Source organism: Schistocerca serialis, chromosome 3, assembly GCF_023864345.2.
Source record: "Schistocerca serialis cubense isolate TAMUIC-IGC-003099 chromosome 3, iqSchSeri2.2, whole genome shotgun sequence".
Classification (NCBI taxonomy): Eukaryota; Metazoa; Arthropoda; class Insecta; order Orthoptera; family Acrididae; genus Schistocerca; species Schistocerca serialis.
Window position 1 is genome coordinate 170,543,230 of NC_064640.1, and position 19,082 is coordinate 170,562,311.

The 19,082-nt window shown below is 43.7% G+C and overlaps 1 protein-coding gene across 1 annotated transcript in view; it reads left to right on the forward strand.

Moving 5' to 3' along the window:
* Nucleotides 1-19,082, forward strand: part of LOC126469886 (facilitated trehalose transporter Tret1-like) — a 187,671-nt gene that overhangs the window by 94,185 nt on the left and 74,404 nt on the right. The window contains exon 3 of the mRNA XM_050097221.1: nucleotides 11,442-11,577. Coding sequence (XP_049953178.1) covers nucleotides 11,442-11,577 — 136 coding nt within the window. The remainder of the gene's footprint in view (nucleotides 1-11,441; nucleotides 11,578-19,082) is intronic.

Below are 19,082 nucleotides of genomic sequence, written 5' to 3' on the forward strand. Positions count from 1 at the left end.
TAATTTTTTTAGGAACAATGCTTGTACATTTTACTAACGTTAGTCCAGGAAATGAAATGACAATGAAGAGAAAAAAGATGGATCAATAATTCTTATCTTGAAGCTGAAGCCTCAGTTTTCCAACTCATAATACTGCTGTTTACACGATTTCTGGAGCTGGATTTCTGCTCGTGTGTTCTGTTGCCTTCGACGATTCTGACTTACTTCGTCGGTACTGATTTGAGCTGAGCATCACACTGGTGCCATCATAAAATACCAAAATTGATTATTTCACTGGTCATAAGTAACACGGAAGTGAATTTTCAGGTGATACCGGAGCTTGCGTATCCCTAGTTAACGCTGAAACATAACGGTGTATCGGCTCACTGCCTTTGGATGCAAATACACATCGTTTTGTAACACACATTAATCAGCATATCGCTTTAAAAGCTCAAGTAAAGGTCAGCGTTACGTTTTCATGTGTACGTAGATCAATAAAGTTTCGAAGCTGTGGCGATTTTTAAACATCTATCAGCGCTCAGTCTAATGTAGATGTCTATCTGGCTGAAGTAAGCGGATCATTTCTGTGCTCAGATATGATTAGTTGATGCTTACCCTTACTTACTTTTAAACGCAGAATCTGAGCGTTTTATGCTAATCGACATGTCTTTTAGGATACGCAAATATAACTGAATACATTTTGACGCTGTGAGGACTCTCATAATATTTCAAAAATACTTAGAACATCTTGAACAGGAAATATTACATGCTGCAAACTTTTTAAATGGTGTTACAGTCACTGGGTCCATCCAGGAGCAACACCTCTACAATTTAAAACAGTTATTTAATACACTTAGAGTTATGTAGCTCAAATTCGAATTAAGTAAATGTAATTCTTTTCAATCAAGCGTTCAGAACACCGGCGACATACTGAGAGAAGATGGTCCGAGGCCCGCGTCAGCCCATGTAGAAGTGATTGATAATCTCCCGGCGGCGAAGGATTTGGAGGATCTCTGATCGTACTCGAACAAGATAAATTACTGTGACATATTTATATCAAATGCTGCACGTGTATCACACCCCTTCGACTAGTTTCGAAAGAACTGAGATTGATATTAGTAGTCCGCCACTTTTCAGGCAGCTTTCATTTAACAAAAAAAGCATTTTAAGTCTGCTTCCCACCTGACCACATTCACGTCACGAAAACATTTAGTCCTGGTGACAGATGCTTCGAAATTAGCGATTGTCGCTGTTCTCTCATATAAAACCATTGACAGCATGGAGTGACCGACTGCATATGCTTCTAAAACACTATATAGAAGCACAGTTGAATTTTAGCCAAATGCAAAATGGGGTCAGTCGTTATTATTTACAGTATTAAAAAATCCAGGTTTTCTTATACGGTACAACATTCCACCTGGTTCTGTCTACAAGCCACTAATTTCGGTCTTTGTCCCCCCTGCGCTCCCGATCAAACCTACCAGATAAGACAGCCTAACAATTACAGAGGTATCTGCTGTTTTTTTAGAAATTACTATTACACGATTCACTACTGACCTGCGTCCTTTCGAATCTAAAAAATAATTTGTTTCCATGTTAATAAAACATTGGGAACTCGCTGAAAAAATTCCCCATGATGCACCATGAGGTACCTAGTCTCACTAATCAGGACCCAGTGTTCAGTAAGTAGTCATATCTCGCGAAGAGACCATGATGATAAAATCAGAGAGATTAGAGCCCACACAGAGGCATACCGACAATCTTTCTTTCCACTAACAATATGAGACTGGAATAGAAGGGAGAACCGATAAAGATACTCAAAAGTACCCTCCGCCACACACCGTCAGGTGGCTTGCGGAGTCTGGATGTAGATGTACATGTAGATGTAGTATGATACACATGTTTCAATTGCCCAAAGCAACTGCCCAAAGTTATGGACCCTCCCCTACGGACCTATTTTGCGATGTGCTACAGACTCAGTTAACTATGGGGTATTTCTGCTGGTCACAGAATAGTCTGAGTGCCAGCTCCTAATCCTGAGTACAGTCCGGCCTCATCCTCAAATCACTACACGAGGCACACTGGGGGATGTCAAGGATGAAGGCATTGGCATTGCATCATGTATATCGACCGGGCATTGATGTCTACATGGAACATGTCATCCAGGCCTGTCAAACATGTGCACAAAACCAGTCAGAGGAACGTGATGTTTGTCCGCTACAACCATGAGACAATATGCACATAGACTTTGCAAACCATTTCAAGGGGGCAATAACGTTACTTCAGGTAGACGCTTGCAAGCTTGTATTCTTTCAATTCCAATCAAGACTTTAATAGAAATGGCAAAGGTAATGTGACTGAGAACACTGGGAGGAGTTGTGGTCTAAATAACAATCGTTTTATTTTTTCTTAACATCACATGACAAAAAATGGCTAAAGAAACCCCACACAAACATTTTTATTTGTCAAACATTTTCTATAATATGGGGTCTATGGCTAACAAAGTGATCAGCTGGGCACAACACACCACACTAACCAGAACTAATCGCTTTGTCTGGCTTCATAAATGTGAATCTGTGGTATGGCCCAAAAACTACGCTGCTATCAAGCTTCTATGCTCTACTATTCCATAAGGAAAAATATGGTTCCAAAGAACAGGATTCTGATAAGCATATACTGGAGCCCTACGCCGTAGCATCGAATACTTTACTCTTCTGTGGATCAGGGTGTGGCACATCACGATGCGCTCATCGACTGCAGTCATGGACGGCGGCAATCTGTTATAACATCGCGCACCCAGAAACATGCAAGTACGCGGTCTCGTATTCAGCTGATTCAGAACGCAGATACTTCCCTATAAGCCTCTGAAACTCAGGTGGATTCCAGTGTGCAGGTGGACCCATTTACTGGTCTGCCAAACCGTGACACGACTGTGCGTGACGGAATATGTCAAATGTTTAGACGGCCGACTCAAAACAAATAAGTACACCAATGCATCACTTGTTGTGTGCGTGATGCAAGAAGCAGTACCTCTGACGGTTCAGATGGTGACTGGCACAGGCTCTAAGTGTCACAGTAGAAAAGGACACAAGTCGCACCGTTTAGGTAAAGACCTGCCGTTCTTTACTAGCGAAGTGCCAGTACAAGAGTGTCCTCTTTCTCTACAGCTTTCCTCCCCACCTCAGTAGCATAGCACATTTACATGCTTAGATTACTCCCACTTTAGCACAAGCCAATCATGAGCTGGTGCGCAGCATTCGAAGCTGGGAGACTGCTCCCCTGCTCTGCATACACAGATTTGACCAACCAACTAGTTCAACAATTAATTGGAAGAAAAGGAGAAAAGATTCAGCTTCACGGCCTCTGTCCCACGCATTTACACAATGTCTTTGCTAAAAGCATGACCTGGATGAAACCACAGCCCTCCATAAAAAGATCGTTATCTCTCCTGTTGCGTCCATGCGTCCACTTCGAACTTTCCAAAGAACGGCCATGAACTTGCTAAAAGCTCCGTGCCTCCACAAATATGTTTTGTAGCAGAGTCTGGATGCCTTGACGCCACTACCCTGTCCCACGAAAATTCGCAGAAACTCACAGCCGTCTCAGCGGCATCCTACCTAACAAGGGCCCATCCTCTGCTTTATTGCCAGTCATCAGTTTGTACAAAGCTCTGCTCATAGCTGCAGCGACTCCTTGGCGCTAATCGGCCTACCTGGACGTGGCCGCCGACCGACCGGCGCCACCCAGTGTGTCTGCACAACGAGACCGAGGAACTTGGTTGTCCACAAACGTTTTCACCCACGTTCCACAGAAAAAACGCTCTCCTCCGCCCTCAGATGCCGTATGCTTTTACTGCACTCAATTAACTCTGTTCCTCTGAACGTAGGTACAGTTTACCGCTATGTCTTCACTAAGCACACAAGCAAGAGCATTAACTACTGCCAATCATTTCATCATATGAATGAAGTCAGATCATATCAAGTAATAAAGATCATCTTCCCTAAGAACATTAAGCACCATGACATCATATCAAAAGTGAGAGTGCCCTGCCATCTCTCACGCTCTCTCTAATTTCCTGTATGTTGCCCAGCTGTCATCAACGACGTCTGCAGATACACTCTGCCACTAGAGACAATCTTAGCTACAGAGGTAGCGCCACATGCCATCGTATCTGACAATAGGTCGTAGTTCTCATAGGCCAAGTTCCTTTCTTTTTGCCAAAGGAACTGCACAGCACAAGTAACCACCATTTCTTTCCACCCTGCATCTAACTTAGAAGCAGATCAGGTGGTCAGAACATTTAAGACTCAAATGAACTGGATGATGATGGCAGCGACTTCTGAGGAAGTCCTGACGTGCTTCTTCAGTATGTATTATTCGATCCCTTTTCTATACAGCTGTATGCGCCATACCATTTCCAATATTATGCAACTGACCCTGCCCGCTCAGCCCTCATAGCCACGCTTGTACTAGTATCTGCATTATTTATTCAATGCTCTGACATACGGGCAGTCACTAAAGTGGACTCAAGGTTCAAGAGTCGTTGCTGGCGATTCTGGCTGAGCCATGTCCAGACCATTGACTCCCAGATTTCCGTACACCAGCAACCTCAGTTACTCACCCCCACCATAGGCGACCCATGGGTACAACCTCGGCCCCCACTGTAGTCTACTACGCAGAAATCACTATGCACAATGAACTGTGGTCACCGATCCTGGATCTTTTAACCCTGGCTATTGCAGCACCTATGGTATGATAAAGGCAGCGATATCGAAACAGATTCAGAAAGTCGGGGCAAAGCATCTGTGCAGCAGCTGGTTCCGTAATTGACAGCCATGATACCAGAGGATCATAACAAAGAATTCACTTGGGAATGGCCGCCGGTCTGCTAAAGCAGATAAATACCCAGCCCTGTGGCTGGATCACCAGGTCGTATCTTACTGAAGCCTCAGTGTGCTGATTCGCAAAAAGTGCTGATACTCGCTTTTTAGAGCTGGACTTTGGTTCTGGAACTCTGATTGCGTGTGTTGTTTTTTGTGACAATTCTAGCTCTGTTCCGTTACACTAATTTTCAGGTAACTTTAATTGTAATCGTAACTTTCGCTCTCCACTGTGTTTTTTGCCATAGATTTACCTTCCGTCTCGGTTTCCATATCTTGTGTGATTTGCGGCAGTGATCTGCCTAGTTTGTGTTAGGCTACTATCCAAAGTGACGGATGCATCAGTAAGACGTGCACCAACAGTCTACGATCGTTAGTAATCTGTACGATAGCCGTTTTTTTTTTTTTTTTTTTTTCTACCTCCGATCGCTTAGTATAGAAGCTACGCCAGCAGTAGAAAGTGGACATGCGCTGTGGGCTACTGCGCAAATCTCGCACTACACACTCCGCCATTGCCGACCTCAAGGCATCAGTCTGCGTTGCACTACAGCCATGTAAACATGGCTGCCGTCATTGTTGCTCCCACCAGGTGCGAATTACGAAGTGTAATTCGGTTTCTGCAAGCAGAAGGGAATAGTGCAGCTGAAATTCGTCGGAGAATGAGGAATGCTGACGTCAGGAATTGTATTGATCCATGACAACGCTCATCCACACACTGCTGGCACAACCCAACAGGTCATTGAACAATTTCAATGGGACATTTTCGATCATCCGCAGTACAGTTCTGATCTGGCACCCAGCGACTTTCATCTTTTCCCTGAAGTGAAGACGTGGCTCGGAGGGCAGCTCTTTCAAACCAACGAAGATCTTCAAAACAACGTAAATGCTCATTTAAAAACATTGGCGGCAACATTTTTTGGAGAGGGTATTGCAAAGCTTGTGCACAGGTACGATGAATGTGTCAAAAAGTGTACAAAACTTTTGGTAATAAAAGAATTGTTTTCTATGAACTTGATTTTATTTTTAGGCTATTGGAGGTTGAAAAAAAATGGCCCTCGTATTTTAGGATGTCACGGTTAAGCTCCACAGCTCCACATCGACAACATATGGTCCAGAATATTTGCAGACATAATTTTAAACATAACTTTTGCGTTTGCTACATGAAAGTTGTAAAAAAATGTGAGCGCTGGTCTACTGACCAGAGCACTCACAAGCGCGGCTGAGTCTGCGTTTTACAGTCTCTTTGTAGAGATTTCGTGGTGCAAGAGTAAATCAAAGGAAAACACCAGAACATTACATGTAAGGTGTAAAACGAATTGCGTCAATGAGTTGCTTCTCGCAGAGAATTGATATTATGTTGTCCAACCCCAGCACCTTCCAGCGAACTCATGTGAGCACAGCACTTCGTAGCTTAGAGTGCAATCCTACGTATGTTACTTCACCCGTGAATCATTCACTCAGAAACAAATGCATTATTTACGTTTAGGAAACAGCAACGCTAGACAGTTACGAGTACTTACCACTCTCTTCTTTTCACCGCAATTTTGTGAACATTACAATGATATAAGTCGATAATAATATCAGCATCGGCATACGTTTCAGTAAAGCAGTCATCAGTCCCGAACTTGATTTGAAACCGACATTGTTTCCAACGTGTGCTGCTACTGGAAACGGTATCCCATTGAGTTCATTCAACCCCCACGTAACAGAGAAATCGAAACAAATTTTATCTATTTAAATAACTTTTCATGACCAGTTCCATTAATGTCAATGACATTCTTCTTAGTGCTGGTACCGTGGCTAAAGAAAGCAGAATGTTGGAGATGAAAGAAGAATTTGTACACAGAGTAATGATTTAGATTCCATTTGACTGTTGGTTTCACTGTCACTGTGACTCAGCACATACGTTTAAATCGCTAAGACTTTTCACGTAATTTTACACTAAATCATTGTTACAGTAATCCGAACAAATGGCAAAGTCCCGCCGCCAAATCCTAAACGTTCTCTCGGTATTTTTCGCGAGATATTGTGTGTTAACAGCAATAATTAGATGCAGACACACAGCTTATTCCTTTCTATGAAACAAAGCACCGACAGCTTTAAAGTAACATACTAAAGATTAAATTCCGTCCACAGTCTCTTCCTTTCTCATTCAGTAAAACAGTGCGGAGACGTTTATCATTTAATTCAGTACAAAAGCTGAGAATCTGGCGTGAAATGGCACAATCATGCATTTAGAGACCAAATCCTGTGATAAAATTCTTTCATCGTAGGTATTCTGACCAGCGTGACTTGCCTCACTGCAGTCGATTCATCAGGAAATTCTCCAGCAGAACTCAAGTTCTTCAAAGATTCGTACATATAATACTTTACAAAATATTGACATTTTCCTCTTAAATCGTTCCCTTGAAGACAAATCACTGTACTAGTTTCTTTACATTAAATTTCGTCACACCTCATTCCCTGTATTTTACTAATGTTTCATAGAATCTTCTTTAATTTCCTGACAACTCCAACGCTTCTCAAGGTAAACGTAGTTTAAGGAAAAACTGTTGAAGTAAACAGTAAATAGTGTGATGTCTGCTAAAAAAAGAAAAGCCCAGGAAAAATGAAAGAAAGAATATCGCCAAACAAAGACGCACTAGTCTAGGCGAGCCCCCTCTACCGCTATTATAGTTAGAGGAGAGATTGAGCTTCATGTTGATCTGCGGCTCAGAGATACTGCACACTGGCCTAGTCGGAGCTCTCTCCATGGACCATAAACAGGACATCCAGTCTGCTGATCTTCGGAATGGTATCAGCTAACCATTATATGAATGCTTGGTATCCCTTCTTTGTGACATGTCCGAAAGAACAGACACCACGCGGAATCCGTAGCTGTGATACAAATAACGTAAACGGAAGGTGAAATAGGGAGGAAGGAAAGGAGAGGGGAAGGAACTATTGATGTCAGCTGCATCATGGCTTTATGCAGAATCAGCGATGACGAGTGAAAATGTGTGCAGGACCGGGATTCAAAGTAAGAATTTCTGCTTACTTGGCAGCTGGGTTAACCACTGCGCCATCCAGACAGAGTGATTATCGCAATTCGCCAACTATCTCGCCACACCTCCTGGCCGACCCACATTCCTACCTAGCGCCACCACCCAGACATGTCCGAAAGAACAGACACGACGCATTCATACACTGGAGCCCCAAAGAAACTGGTATCGGCATCCGCATTCAAATACAGAGATATGTAAACAATCCGAATACGGCACTGCGGTCGCCATCGCCTATATAAGAAAAGAAATGTCTAGCGCAGTTGTTAGATCGGTTACTGCTGCTACAATGGCACGTTATCAAGATTTAAGTGAGTTTGAACGTGGTGTTATAGTCGGCGCACGAGCGATGGTACACAGCATCTCTGAGGTAGCGATGAAGTGGGGATTTTCCCGTACGACCATTTCACGAGTGAACCGTGAATATCAGGAATCCGGTAAAAAGCCAAATCTCCGACATCGCTGCGGCCGGAAAAAGATCCTGCAAGAACAGGACCAACGACGACTGAAGAGAATCGTTCAACGTGACAGAAGTGCAACCCTTCCGCAAATTGTTGCAGATTTCAGTGCTGGGCCATCAACAAGTGTTAGCGTGCGAACCATTCAACAAAACATCATCGATATGGGCTTTCCGACCCGAAGGCCCACTCGTGTACCCTTGATGACTGCATGACACAAAGCATTACACCTCTCTTGCGCCCGTCAACGCCGTCATAGAACTGTTGATGACTGGAAACATGTTGCCTGGTCGGACGAGTCTCGTTTCAAATTCTATCGAGCGGATGGATGTGTACGGATAAAGAGACAACCTCATGAATCCATGGACCCTGTGTGTCAGCAGGGGACAGTTCAAGCTGGTGGGGGCTCTGTAATGGTGTGGGGCGTGTGCAGTTGGAGTGATATGGGGCCCCTGATACGTCTAGATACGACTCTGACAGGTGGCACGTACGTAAGCATCCTGTCTGATCGCCTGCATCCGTTCATGTCGATTGTGTATTCCAACGGACTTGGGCAATTCCAGTAGGACAATGCGAAACCCCACACGTCCAGAAGTGCTACAGAGTGGCTCCATGACCACTCTTTTGAGTTTAAACACTTCCGCTGGCCACCAAACTCCCCAGACATGAACATTATTGAGCATATCTGGGATGCCTTGCAACGTGTTGTCAAGAAGATATCTCCACCCCCTCGTACTCCTGCGGATTTATGGACAGCCCTGCAAAGATTCATGGTGTCAGTTCCCTCCAGCACTACTTCATACATTAGTCGAGTCCATGCCACGCCATTATGCGGCACTTCTGCGTGCTCACGGGGGCCCTACACGAAATTAGTCAGGTGTACCAGATTCTTTGATTCTTCAGTGTATAAGTGATTCGCCTCGATCGCCAATGAATCCACCACCTTCAGTGCCGATGGACAGTTTCGTTCGCCCGCCTGTGGGAATCTCAAAGTAACGATCATGGAAGACATGGCGCAAACTATGGATAGGTGGCGCTAGGCGCAAGGTGGGAATGTGGGTCGGCCGGGAGGAGTTCCCAAATAGTCCGCGTAGTTGCGATGAATGCTGTTTTCGGATGGCACAATGCTTAACGGAATTGGCTACTAAGCAGGAGGTCCTGGGTTTGAATCCCAGTCCAGCACACATTTTCACTCGACGCCGCTGATTCTGCATAAAATCCCGACGCAGCTAACATAAATAGTTCCTTCCCTTTCCTTTCCTTTTCCCCCCTTCCACCTTCAGTTTACATAAAACTGCATGTTATCCTGAAATGTTTTTAGACAGAACATTTTTTAGTTCAAATGGCTCTGAGCACTATGGGACTCAACTGCGAACATTTTTTAGTAATTACGTGTTTTACAGCAAGGAAAAAGAGAGGACGTTCCTTCAGCGCAACGACAGCCGTTGATAAATTATCCATCTAATAAGATTCAGATCAATCAAAAGAAAGAACACACGCTAAGTGACCATTTGTAGAACGCTAGAGGATACATATTTGGATACATTCCTACTGTGAGATACTTTGTGATTATGCCTCAAGTAAGATCCTTCAAATTCTGCTGGCAAATCATTCAAGACCTTGGTGGCGAGCATGGGCAGTGATGATCAGTCAGTCACTGATGTCACAAGCTTGGTCCAGTCCAGCCTGGCTGTAATCTGTAAGTCAATGCTGCCATCTGCCGCGAAACGCGTGTAGTGTGAATGCCGTCCCACGGCTGCCCACAACAATAATAACACACCAGTCATCGCCCGTTAATATTGTGCAATGAAGCATCTCAGGAAAAATCCGCCACGCAGTGTAATATACATTATAAAGTAGCACCCAGCAAAGCGGTCTAGCATTATTATTAATAAAAGGGGAATATTATTATTTCTGAATCATGTTTCTTGTGGAAGGATGTTAGTTGAAACACTTAGGAGTAAGCCACTTTGTAATAGCTAGCTACCATCAGTTTATCCATCGTCCAAAATGAATAATTCATGTGGAAATAAAAGGCGTTATGATGTATCATAATTGTATTTACCCAGCTGGTCCACCAAATCCTTCAGTTTTATTGAGTGCAAGTGTCAAAAGTGCATTAGTTTATTTGATTGCAGTTTGTTGCACTTAAGTGCATAATTTGTAATTAATAATGTAACTAGTGTGTATTACCTTCCAAAGCTGGATAGTAAAAATAAGTCCATCATCGTGTAAATTGCTTTAGCAAATTGTTCTTGACAAATAACACCACAGCTAACACAAAATTAAAAGAATTTCCTATCAGTTTAAGTATACCATAACAATGTGACACGTCTTACGGTCAGAGACAACAGAGGGCATGTCGGAGTCGCACTGTTACTAGTCGGTCGTACTGAAATCTATGAGAGACCAAACCAGTCAAACCAGTAGATTCTGGCAGGGGCCAAGCGCCGCAGGAAATTCAGTATACAGAGGAAACTTTTAGTGACTTCATCGTGCCTCTGTGACTTCAATGCCCATGGCCTTCTGCAGGTTTACAATTTCAGGTTTTTTTTAGTGGTTTGCGAACAGCGGCAGCTTCGTTCCTGCACTGACTGTAACGGTTCAAATGGTTCAAATGGCTCTGAGCACTATGGGAGTTAACATCTGTGGTCATCAGTCCCCTAGAACTTAGAACTACTTAAACCTAACTAACCTAAGGACATCACACACATCCATGCCCGAGGCAGGATTCGAACCTGCGACCGTAGCGGTCACGCAGTTCCAAACTGAAGCGCTTAGAACCGCACGACCACACCGGCCGGCGACTGTAACGGCTAAAGCTTGGAAGGTGCGAAGGCTGTAAATCTACAGTCCCTCAAGACAAAGCTATCAGAAAGAACTAACTAAGCTAATGGAAAATGTTTGCTTCTCTTTAAACACCACAGTGCTCCACACAGTGACTGTTTATGCCTTTATCTTATATACACTACAAGATGAACAGTAGTTAATTATTGTAAACTGTCGTTGCTGGCAGATGTGCCACTTTCGAGACAAGTGTCAATTATCGAGCAGTTAGTAAGATAATTCCTCAAATGTTGCAGATTCTGGCCACCGCTGCTGTTACAGGCTTCCATCTTGTATGTGGAGTGTCACTGGGTTTCTCTGCGATATTTATTGCAAGTGTGATGAAGGAAGGAAGCGATCTCAAACTTTCGAGTACACAATCAGCATGGACAGGTAATAACATATCAACAGCTTTTCGTTCAATTGTTTATTTACACATTATGATTTCTTTGCGATCCTCTGTTTATTATATTCCCTTTTCATTACCCCACAGTAGTCATCTTGAGTGAGAAACGCAAGAAAAGAGATATAAAAATCATATTTTGAGCAAGAAGCATACATCTAACGTTCTTGACCTCTTTCCAATGTAGTTCTAGCGTAATGTAAGGAATTTGCTTCAGTTGTGCTGCAGTTTCTGTGTCCAATGTTGGTTAGTTAGTTACATGTACCATAGATCATTTGATCTATAGATCAATAGATTAATTCTTAGATATGAAGTAGTAACTGTAAAAAAATTAATTAATTATTTCGTGTAAAGAAAACTTATGTTAAAGTGACACGTTCCACATCGTTACAAAATGTCGTATTTTTGTTGTCCCCTGTTGAACTCCTCTCTGAGCTTTAATGATAGGTAATAAAGGTATTTTTTCCCTCTAGTATTGTAATTATGAATGTCATTGTTCTTCTCAGATTCTGATTGATTACTTATGACGAACGTCATAGGCGAATATGTATTGTGATGTCGCAGTTAAAATATCCAGCTCCTTGAAGAAATACCTACATGACGTCTTTCGGTGAACACCGCATGTTATTGTTACTGCTCGCTTTTGTGCAATCAGTACTTTCTTTCTAAGCGATGAGTTACCCCAGAAAATTGTTCCATAATACATTACTGGGTGGAAACGCGCAAAATATTTCAGGAAGCCGATTCGTTTGTTTACACGTTTAGCAATGTTATACGAAGAGCAAAGGTAACTGAACTTAACTGTCTGAACGCTCACTAACATGCTTTTTCCAGTTCAGGTTTTCATCGATATGTACACCCAAAAATTTTGAGCATTGTACCCTACTTACTGACTCTTGCTCATGTGCTACATCAACTGTTGGTATGACTCTGTTTATTGTACAGAACTGAATATAGTGCTTTTTTCTACATTTAGGGAGAGTCTGTTTTCTAACAACCACTTTATAATTCTTTAGAAAATATTATTTAACAAGGAGAATAATTAAGAAAGTGAAGTTTCGCCTCAATTCGAACAGCCGACCTACCCATAGCTGATACATTACCATTATACTCATCAGATACAAGGATGTGGCCAATACTGTATTAACTAAAAAACTGAACTCACCATAAAAATGTAGTGTTTAGAATAGGTTATTTGACTGTGTCCTGGAAATTGTCTTAAATCATTAATTATGTCATTTATGCTCCTAACATGCTTTCCATCCACTTGAATTTCAGTATTCTTCTATGAAAACGGGAATAAAATTCAGATAATTAGAAAGCCCGAATCATGTGATACCTGTAACGTCACTGTCTAGCTCGCTCTCCTACCGTCAAAACGCTAATTCAGAGTGATGTCCTGTTTTGGAATTTACGTTTCGGAAAATGGGTTACAAATGGTGTGTAGCACCATACTGTACAATTACATCCATGAAAACTCCTGAAAAGTTATTTTTGAGTGTTCCAGAGAATGAGACGATGCGTAAAATGTGGTTGCACTGTACCGGCAAATTGCCACCACGTCGACGCGCAAGTTCACTGACTTAATTAAAAATGTGCTGCACAGTGAAGTTAGCATTAATTTACCTCCGATATATGCTCTCCCAATGTTACAACGAAGGACAGCGTCATTCAACGAAATTAAACTGCTCGCGAAAATTGTCGTCTTACGCAGCTGTACGTTAACTGTTCAGTATTTCAGTTGTTAGAACGATAGACAGTTGAACTGTACAAAATAATGTCCTTAGATCGCTGGTTCGAATCTAACCAAATATTTGAAAAACCATTCAACACTCCTCTCATATGAAAACTAAACCACAATTACATAATTTCACCACACCGATCAGAAATAGAGTATTATTGTGTTTTCCTTGCTGTTTACTTGCGCTTACATTTGCATCGCTGTTCACACACGTCACGTTCAAAAACATATTTTCTAGTTAATGCGACCACACAAGTTTTACTTTATTAGAAACAGTGTTTTTATCTTCGTACTGTGCAGCTGCTATGATCCTTATTGTTTAAGCTTTTTCAGTTTCATCATCCTACATAAAGGTGAAGCAAGTTTGCTTCAAACGCTAACGTTGTTTTACAAAAAAATGGTTCAAATGGCTCTGAGCACTGTGGGACTCAACTGCTGAGGTCATTAGTCCCCTAGAACTTAGAACTAGTTAAACCTAACTAACCTAAGGACATCACAAACATCCATGCCCGAGGCAGGATTCGAACCTGCGACCGCAGCGGTCTTGCGGTTCCAGACTGCAGCGCCTTTAACCGCACGGCCACTTCGGCCGGCTAACGTTGTTTTACACTCACAAACATCACAGCCCTTACGTTTGTGTCATCTGCATGTTGTACATGCGTTATATCTCTCCTTATATCATCGTCGTGCTACACGTCGTTGTACTGTTGTCGTATTGTGATATCTTCACTACTAACAATGCTTTCCAAAAAAGTTAATTGAATTGTTTATTCGCAAAGTAAATCCATTTATCCCCTGTCGTCCATTTCTCAGACTAAGACTCATGTGAAGCTGTATATAATACACCCCACAATAGAAACAACTGCTACAATCATTTCTTGCTAACGCTGTAAAACTCCTCAATATATGTATTCTCAGAGCTGACAGTCAGGCAAAGAAGCTGATTTTGAGATATCTTGTCAGAGCTGCCTCATTATAGCCATTCAGTTCAATTCCAGTTGCTTCGTTTATAACTTTGGTTCAAAATGGCGTTGAGCACTATGTGCTCTGAGGTCATCAGTCCCCTAGAACTTAGATCTACTTAAACCTAACTAACCTAAGGACATCACACGCATCCATGCCCGAGGCAGCATTCGAACCTGCGACCGTAGCAGTCGCGTGGTTCGGAACTAAAGGCGCTTAGAACCGCTCGGTCAGAGCGGCCGACGTTTATAACTTCCTTTCGCGTGATCATATCGTTGTTCCTAATGAAAGGTACATGGGGCTGTATGGGTATGCAGAGGTACTGCCAAAAAGAAAAGTAAAAGGGAAAAGACTAACCGTAAGTAGCGTACCAATCATCGGAAAGCATCAGGCTGTTCCTCCACGCAGCTGTGGCAATACGGTGACTGGAGCTACATTTGTGGTAACTAGCGTTTCTGATGTCGCTTGGAACCACTGACGCCGCTGCACCCACCAATGTGCTTCACTCAGCTTGTACATTCTTATTTGAGAGTGCGTGCTGGGCAGTGGATGGGTGTGGACGTCTGAGTATAAGACAAATGTGAGTACACCTTAAGAACAGATACGGAGTGTAGCCTATGCATCTCAGCTGAAGCGTATCGACCATATTCGGTCAAAAAGTACACCAGAGAGGAAGTGAGTTGTAACAGAGCCAGCCGCAGGCAGGCAAGAGTGTTATGCATTGCAAAACAAAACATGTCCAACAGGTGTTGCGAAGCAGAGCCAGCTGGGCATGGTATAGCAACAGCCAACGCTGAAATACGCTAGCAGAAGGATTGAAGACTTTCCTCACTTGCCACCATGTGGGGGACAATGAGGGGTAATAACTAAGAGAAATACGGAAACTGTGGAACAATTTACGTATAGAATAAGGAAAATTAATGGCTCAAATGCCTCTGAGCACTATGGGACTTAACTTCTGAGGTCATCAGTCCCCTAGAACTTAGATCTACTTAAACCTAACTAACCTAAGGACATCACGCACATCCATGCCCGAGGCAGAATTCGAACCTGCGACCGTAGCGGTCGCGCGGTTCCAGACTGTAGCGCCGAAAATTAATGGATGTACCTATGAATTAGGACATGAGGCTAAAGTCAACGGAATTATTTTGCAAGAAGATGAGCAGATGGCGCTCAATGCTTTTTTAAGAGGATTGCAGGCGGAAGTGTCAGGACGTGTAAGGACAGGGGATCTGACGGATTTGTGCACGCAATACGGTTAGCTATAAAGATTGAGGAGATAGATTTCTAGATTGGAATGCAGGGTAAATGGAGAGTGTTTGCAGCCAGTATAAAATGTTTTCAGGTGTGGAAGAACAGGACATGTAAGAAGGCATTGTAGCCAGCCCCAGGGTCATGTCAAAAAAGTTAGAGGAAATAATAATTTTGGAGGCAGAGAACCGGGGAAGAATGGTGTTAAACGGCAATGGGAACCTCAGGTTCACCTATGGTCATCCGCAGTAAGGTTGGATGCTACGAAATCTTATGCAGATTTGGATTGTGCAATAGAAGGAATAGTAGTCGCATGTGTCGGTCGACAATATGATCTGGTGAAACGTAAGCAATGGGACCTACCATGGTACAGATTGCGTATAGTGGCGGATAAAGACGTCACACCGTTGGGGTCGATGGACGTGGACTTTTGCCTGGATATGGTTCAACTTAAACAATGTGCACAGGATGTGCCACATGTGTTTGAGGGGCTACATGATTCTGGAATTGGATTTCTTATATCAGCATCTTGCCACAATCGATCTTCGGCAACACACGGTGGAACGTGACTGAAAAATGTTTCAGTTAGGTGAAGCCATTGCCAGTGTAGCAATGTCGTGAGGGGAGTCTGGGAGTCTGTCGTGAAAGACGAACCGATTAAACCACGAATGGTCAAATACTAAGACTTGATTTGCACGATTCGCTTTGGATCAGTGTTGAGTCTAGCTTGCTGGTAGGAATTTTGTGTGCGTAGGAACTGTTAGAAGAGAATGAAGCATTAGATCATCTGGATTGTTTACTTACAAGAGGTATTGTATGCATAGAAGAAATAAAGAGTGAAAAGAAGATACCTAGTTTTATAGATAATTTTAGCGCAAAGGTGTTGTTAGTCGCTAATATGAATATCCTGGAGGAAGAAGAGTAGGACACGAGAGGTTTCAGCCAAGGACATTTGCTGTACGCCATTGAAACTGCATTACAACGCAAAGTGAAGCACCTAGAGGGAAGCAGTAGGAAACGGTTGGAAAAATTACTTTCGGAATTTAAAGATTTATTCTTTCCAAAAAGGCCATTACGAGCATATTACAAAGCATCGCATACCAGCGGGAATTGAATCACCAGTCTACTGCAAACGATACAAAATACCTAGGTACTTGCACTCAATTTTGGAGGAATTTTTCGATCAACAGCTGAAAAATGGAATAATTGAAGAAAGTAATAATGCATGGGGGCAGAAATAGTCGTCATGCTAAAAAAATCAAGGGATGAAACACGACATTATAGGATTTGCTTTGATTACAGACACCTAAATGCCAAAACCATAACGGACGCCTACCCTTTGCCAAACGTCACAGAAACCTTGGCTCGTTTAGGGCAATGCAAATATTTTCCAGCAATGGATTTGAGAAGTGGTAATCACCAGATAGAAGTTGTGAGCGGGATCGACACAAAACAACGTTTTCGGCACCCTGGGACACTACCAATTCAGAAAAATACCATTCGGATTAAATAATGCAGATGCAACATTTCAGAGATTGTTCGACAGAGTACTCAGAAGTTTAAAACCACGGTAATGTTTAGTGTATCTCTGTTACTTAATCGTCTGTGGGAGTGATATGGAATAGCATATGTAGTGATTAAGGGAAATACACTCCTGGAAATGGAAAAAAGAACACATTGACACCGGTGTGTCAGACCCACCATACTTGCTCGGGACACTGCGAGAGGGCTGTACAAGCAATGATCACACGCACGGCACAGCGGACACACCAGGAACCGCGGTGTTGGCCGTCGAATGGCGCTAGCTGCGCAGCATTTGTGCACCGCCGCCGTCAGTGTCAGCCAGTTTGCCGTGGCATACGGAGCTCCATCGCAGTCTTTAACACTGGTAGCATGCCGCGACAGCGTGGACGTGAACCGTATGTGCAGTTGACGGACTTTGAGCGAGGGCGTGTAGTGGGCATGCGGGAGGCCGGGTGGACGTACCACCGGATTGCTCAACACGTGGGGCGTGAGGTCTCCACAGTACATCGATGTTGTCGCCAGTGGTCGGCGGAAGGTGCACGTGCCCGTCGACCTGGGACCGGACCGCAGCGACGCACGGATGCACGCCAAGACAGTAGGATCCTACGCAGTGCCGTAGGGGACCGCACCGCCACTTCCCAGCAAATTAGGGACACTGTTGCTCCTGGGGTATCGGCGAGGACCATTCGCAACCGTCTCCATGAAGCTGGGCTACGGTCCCGCACACCGTTAGGCCGTCTTCCGCTCACGCCCCAACATCGTGCAGCCCGCCTCCAGTGGTGTCGCGACAGGCGTGAATGGAGGGACGAATGGAGACGTGTCGTCTTCAGCGATGAGAGTCGCTTCTGCCTTGGTGCCAATGATGGTCGTATGCGTGTTTGGCGCCGTGCAGGTGAGCGCCACAATCAGGACTGCATACGACCGAGGCACACAGGGCCAACACACGGCATCATGGTGTGGGGAGCGATCTCCTACACTGGCCGTACACCACTGGTGATCGTCGAGGGGACACTGAATAGTGCACGATACATCCAAACCGTCATCGAACCCATCGTTCTACCATTCCTAGACCGGCAAGGGAACTTGCTGTTCCAACAGGACAATGCACGCCCGCATGTATCCCGTGCCACCCAACGTGCTCTAGAAGGTGTAAGTCAACTACCCTGGCCAGCAAGATCTCCGGATCTGTCCCCCATTGAGCATGTTTGGGACTGGATGAAGCGTCGTCTCACGCGGTCTGCACGTCCAGCACGAACGCTGGTCCAACTGAGGCGCCAGGTGGAAATGGCATGGCAAGTCGTTCCACAGGACTACATCCAGCATCTCTACGATCGTCTCCATGGGAGAATAGCAGCCTGCATTGCTGCGAAAGGTGGATATACACTGTACTAGTGCCGACATTGTGCATGCTCTGTTGCCTGTGTCTATGTGCCCGTGGTTCTGTCAGTGTGATCATGTGATGTATCTGACCCCAGGAATGTGTCAATAAAGTTTCCCCTTCCTGGGACAATGAATTCACGGTGTTCTTATTTCAATTTCCAGGAGTGTATTTCTAAGGTTAAAAGCAGCGAAGTTACCAGTGCGTACAGAAAAATCTAATTTTGTGATGGAGCACACCTATTTCATATCAGAAGTAAAAATGGTGTTAAGACAGACACAAGATAAAGTAGAGCTTTACGTGAATTTCCTGTACCAGAATCTGTAAGGGTATTGCAACCATTCCTAGGAGTCGCAAACTATTACCGCCGGTTCGCAAAAGTATTTGCAGACACTGTTAGACCGTTGACACAGTAGTTCAAAAAGGGCACTAAATGTGTATGGTCAGAAGAGTGCCGGCGTGCTTTTGAGGAGCTAAAAGAAGTTTTAACATCGAGTCCGATATTGATATTTCCGGATTTTAGTACTGAATTTGTTTTATCATGTGATGCATCAAACCATGCACTTGGCTGTGTGTTGTCACAAGAGGAAGAAGGCGTAAAACATCCGCTACCTTACGTATCAAGACAACTAAATACT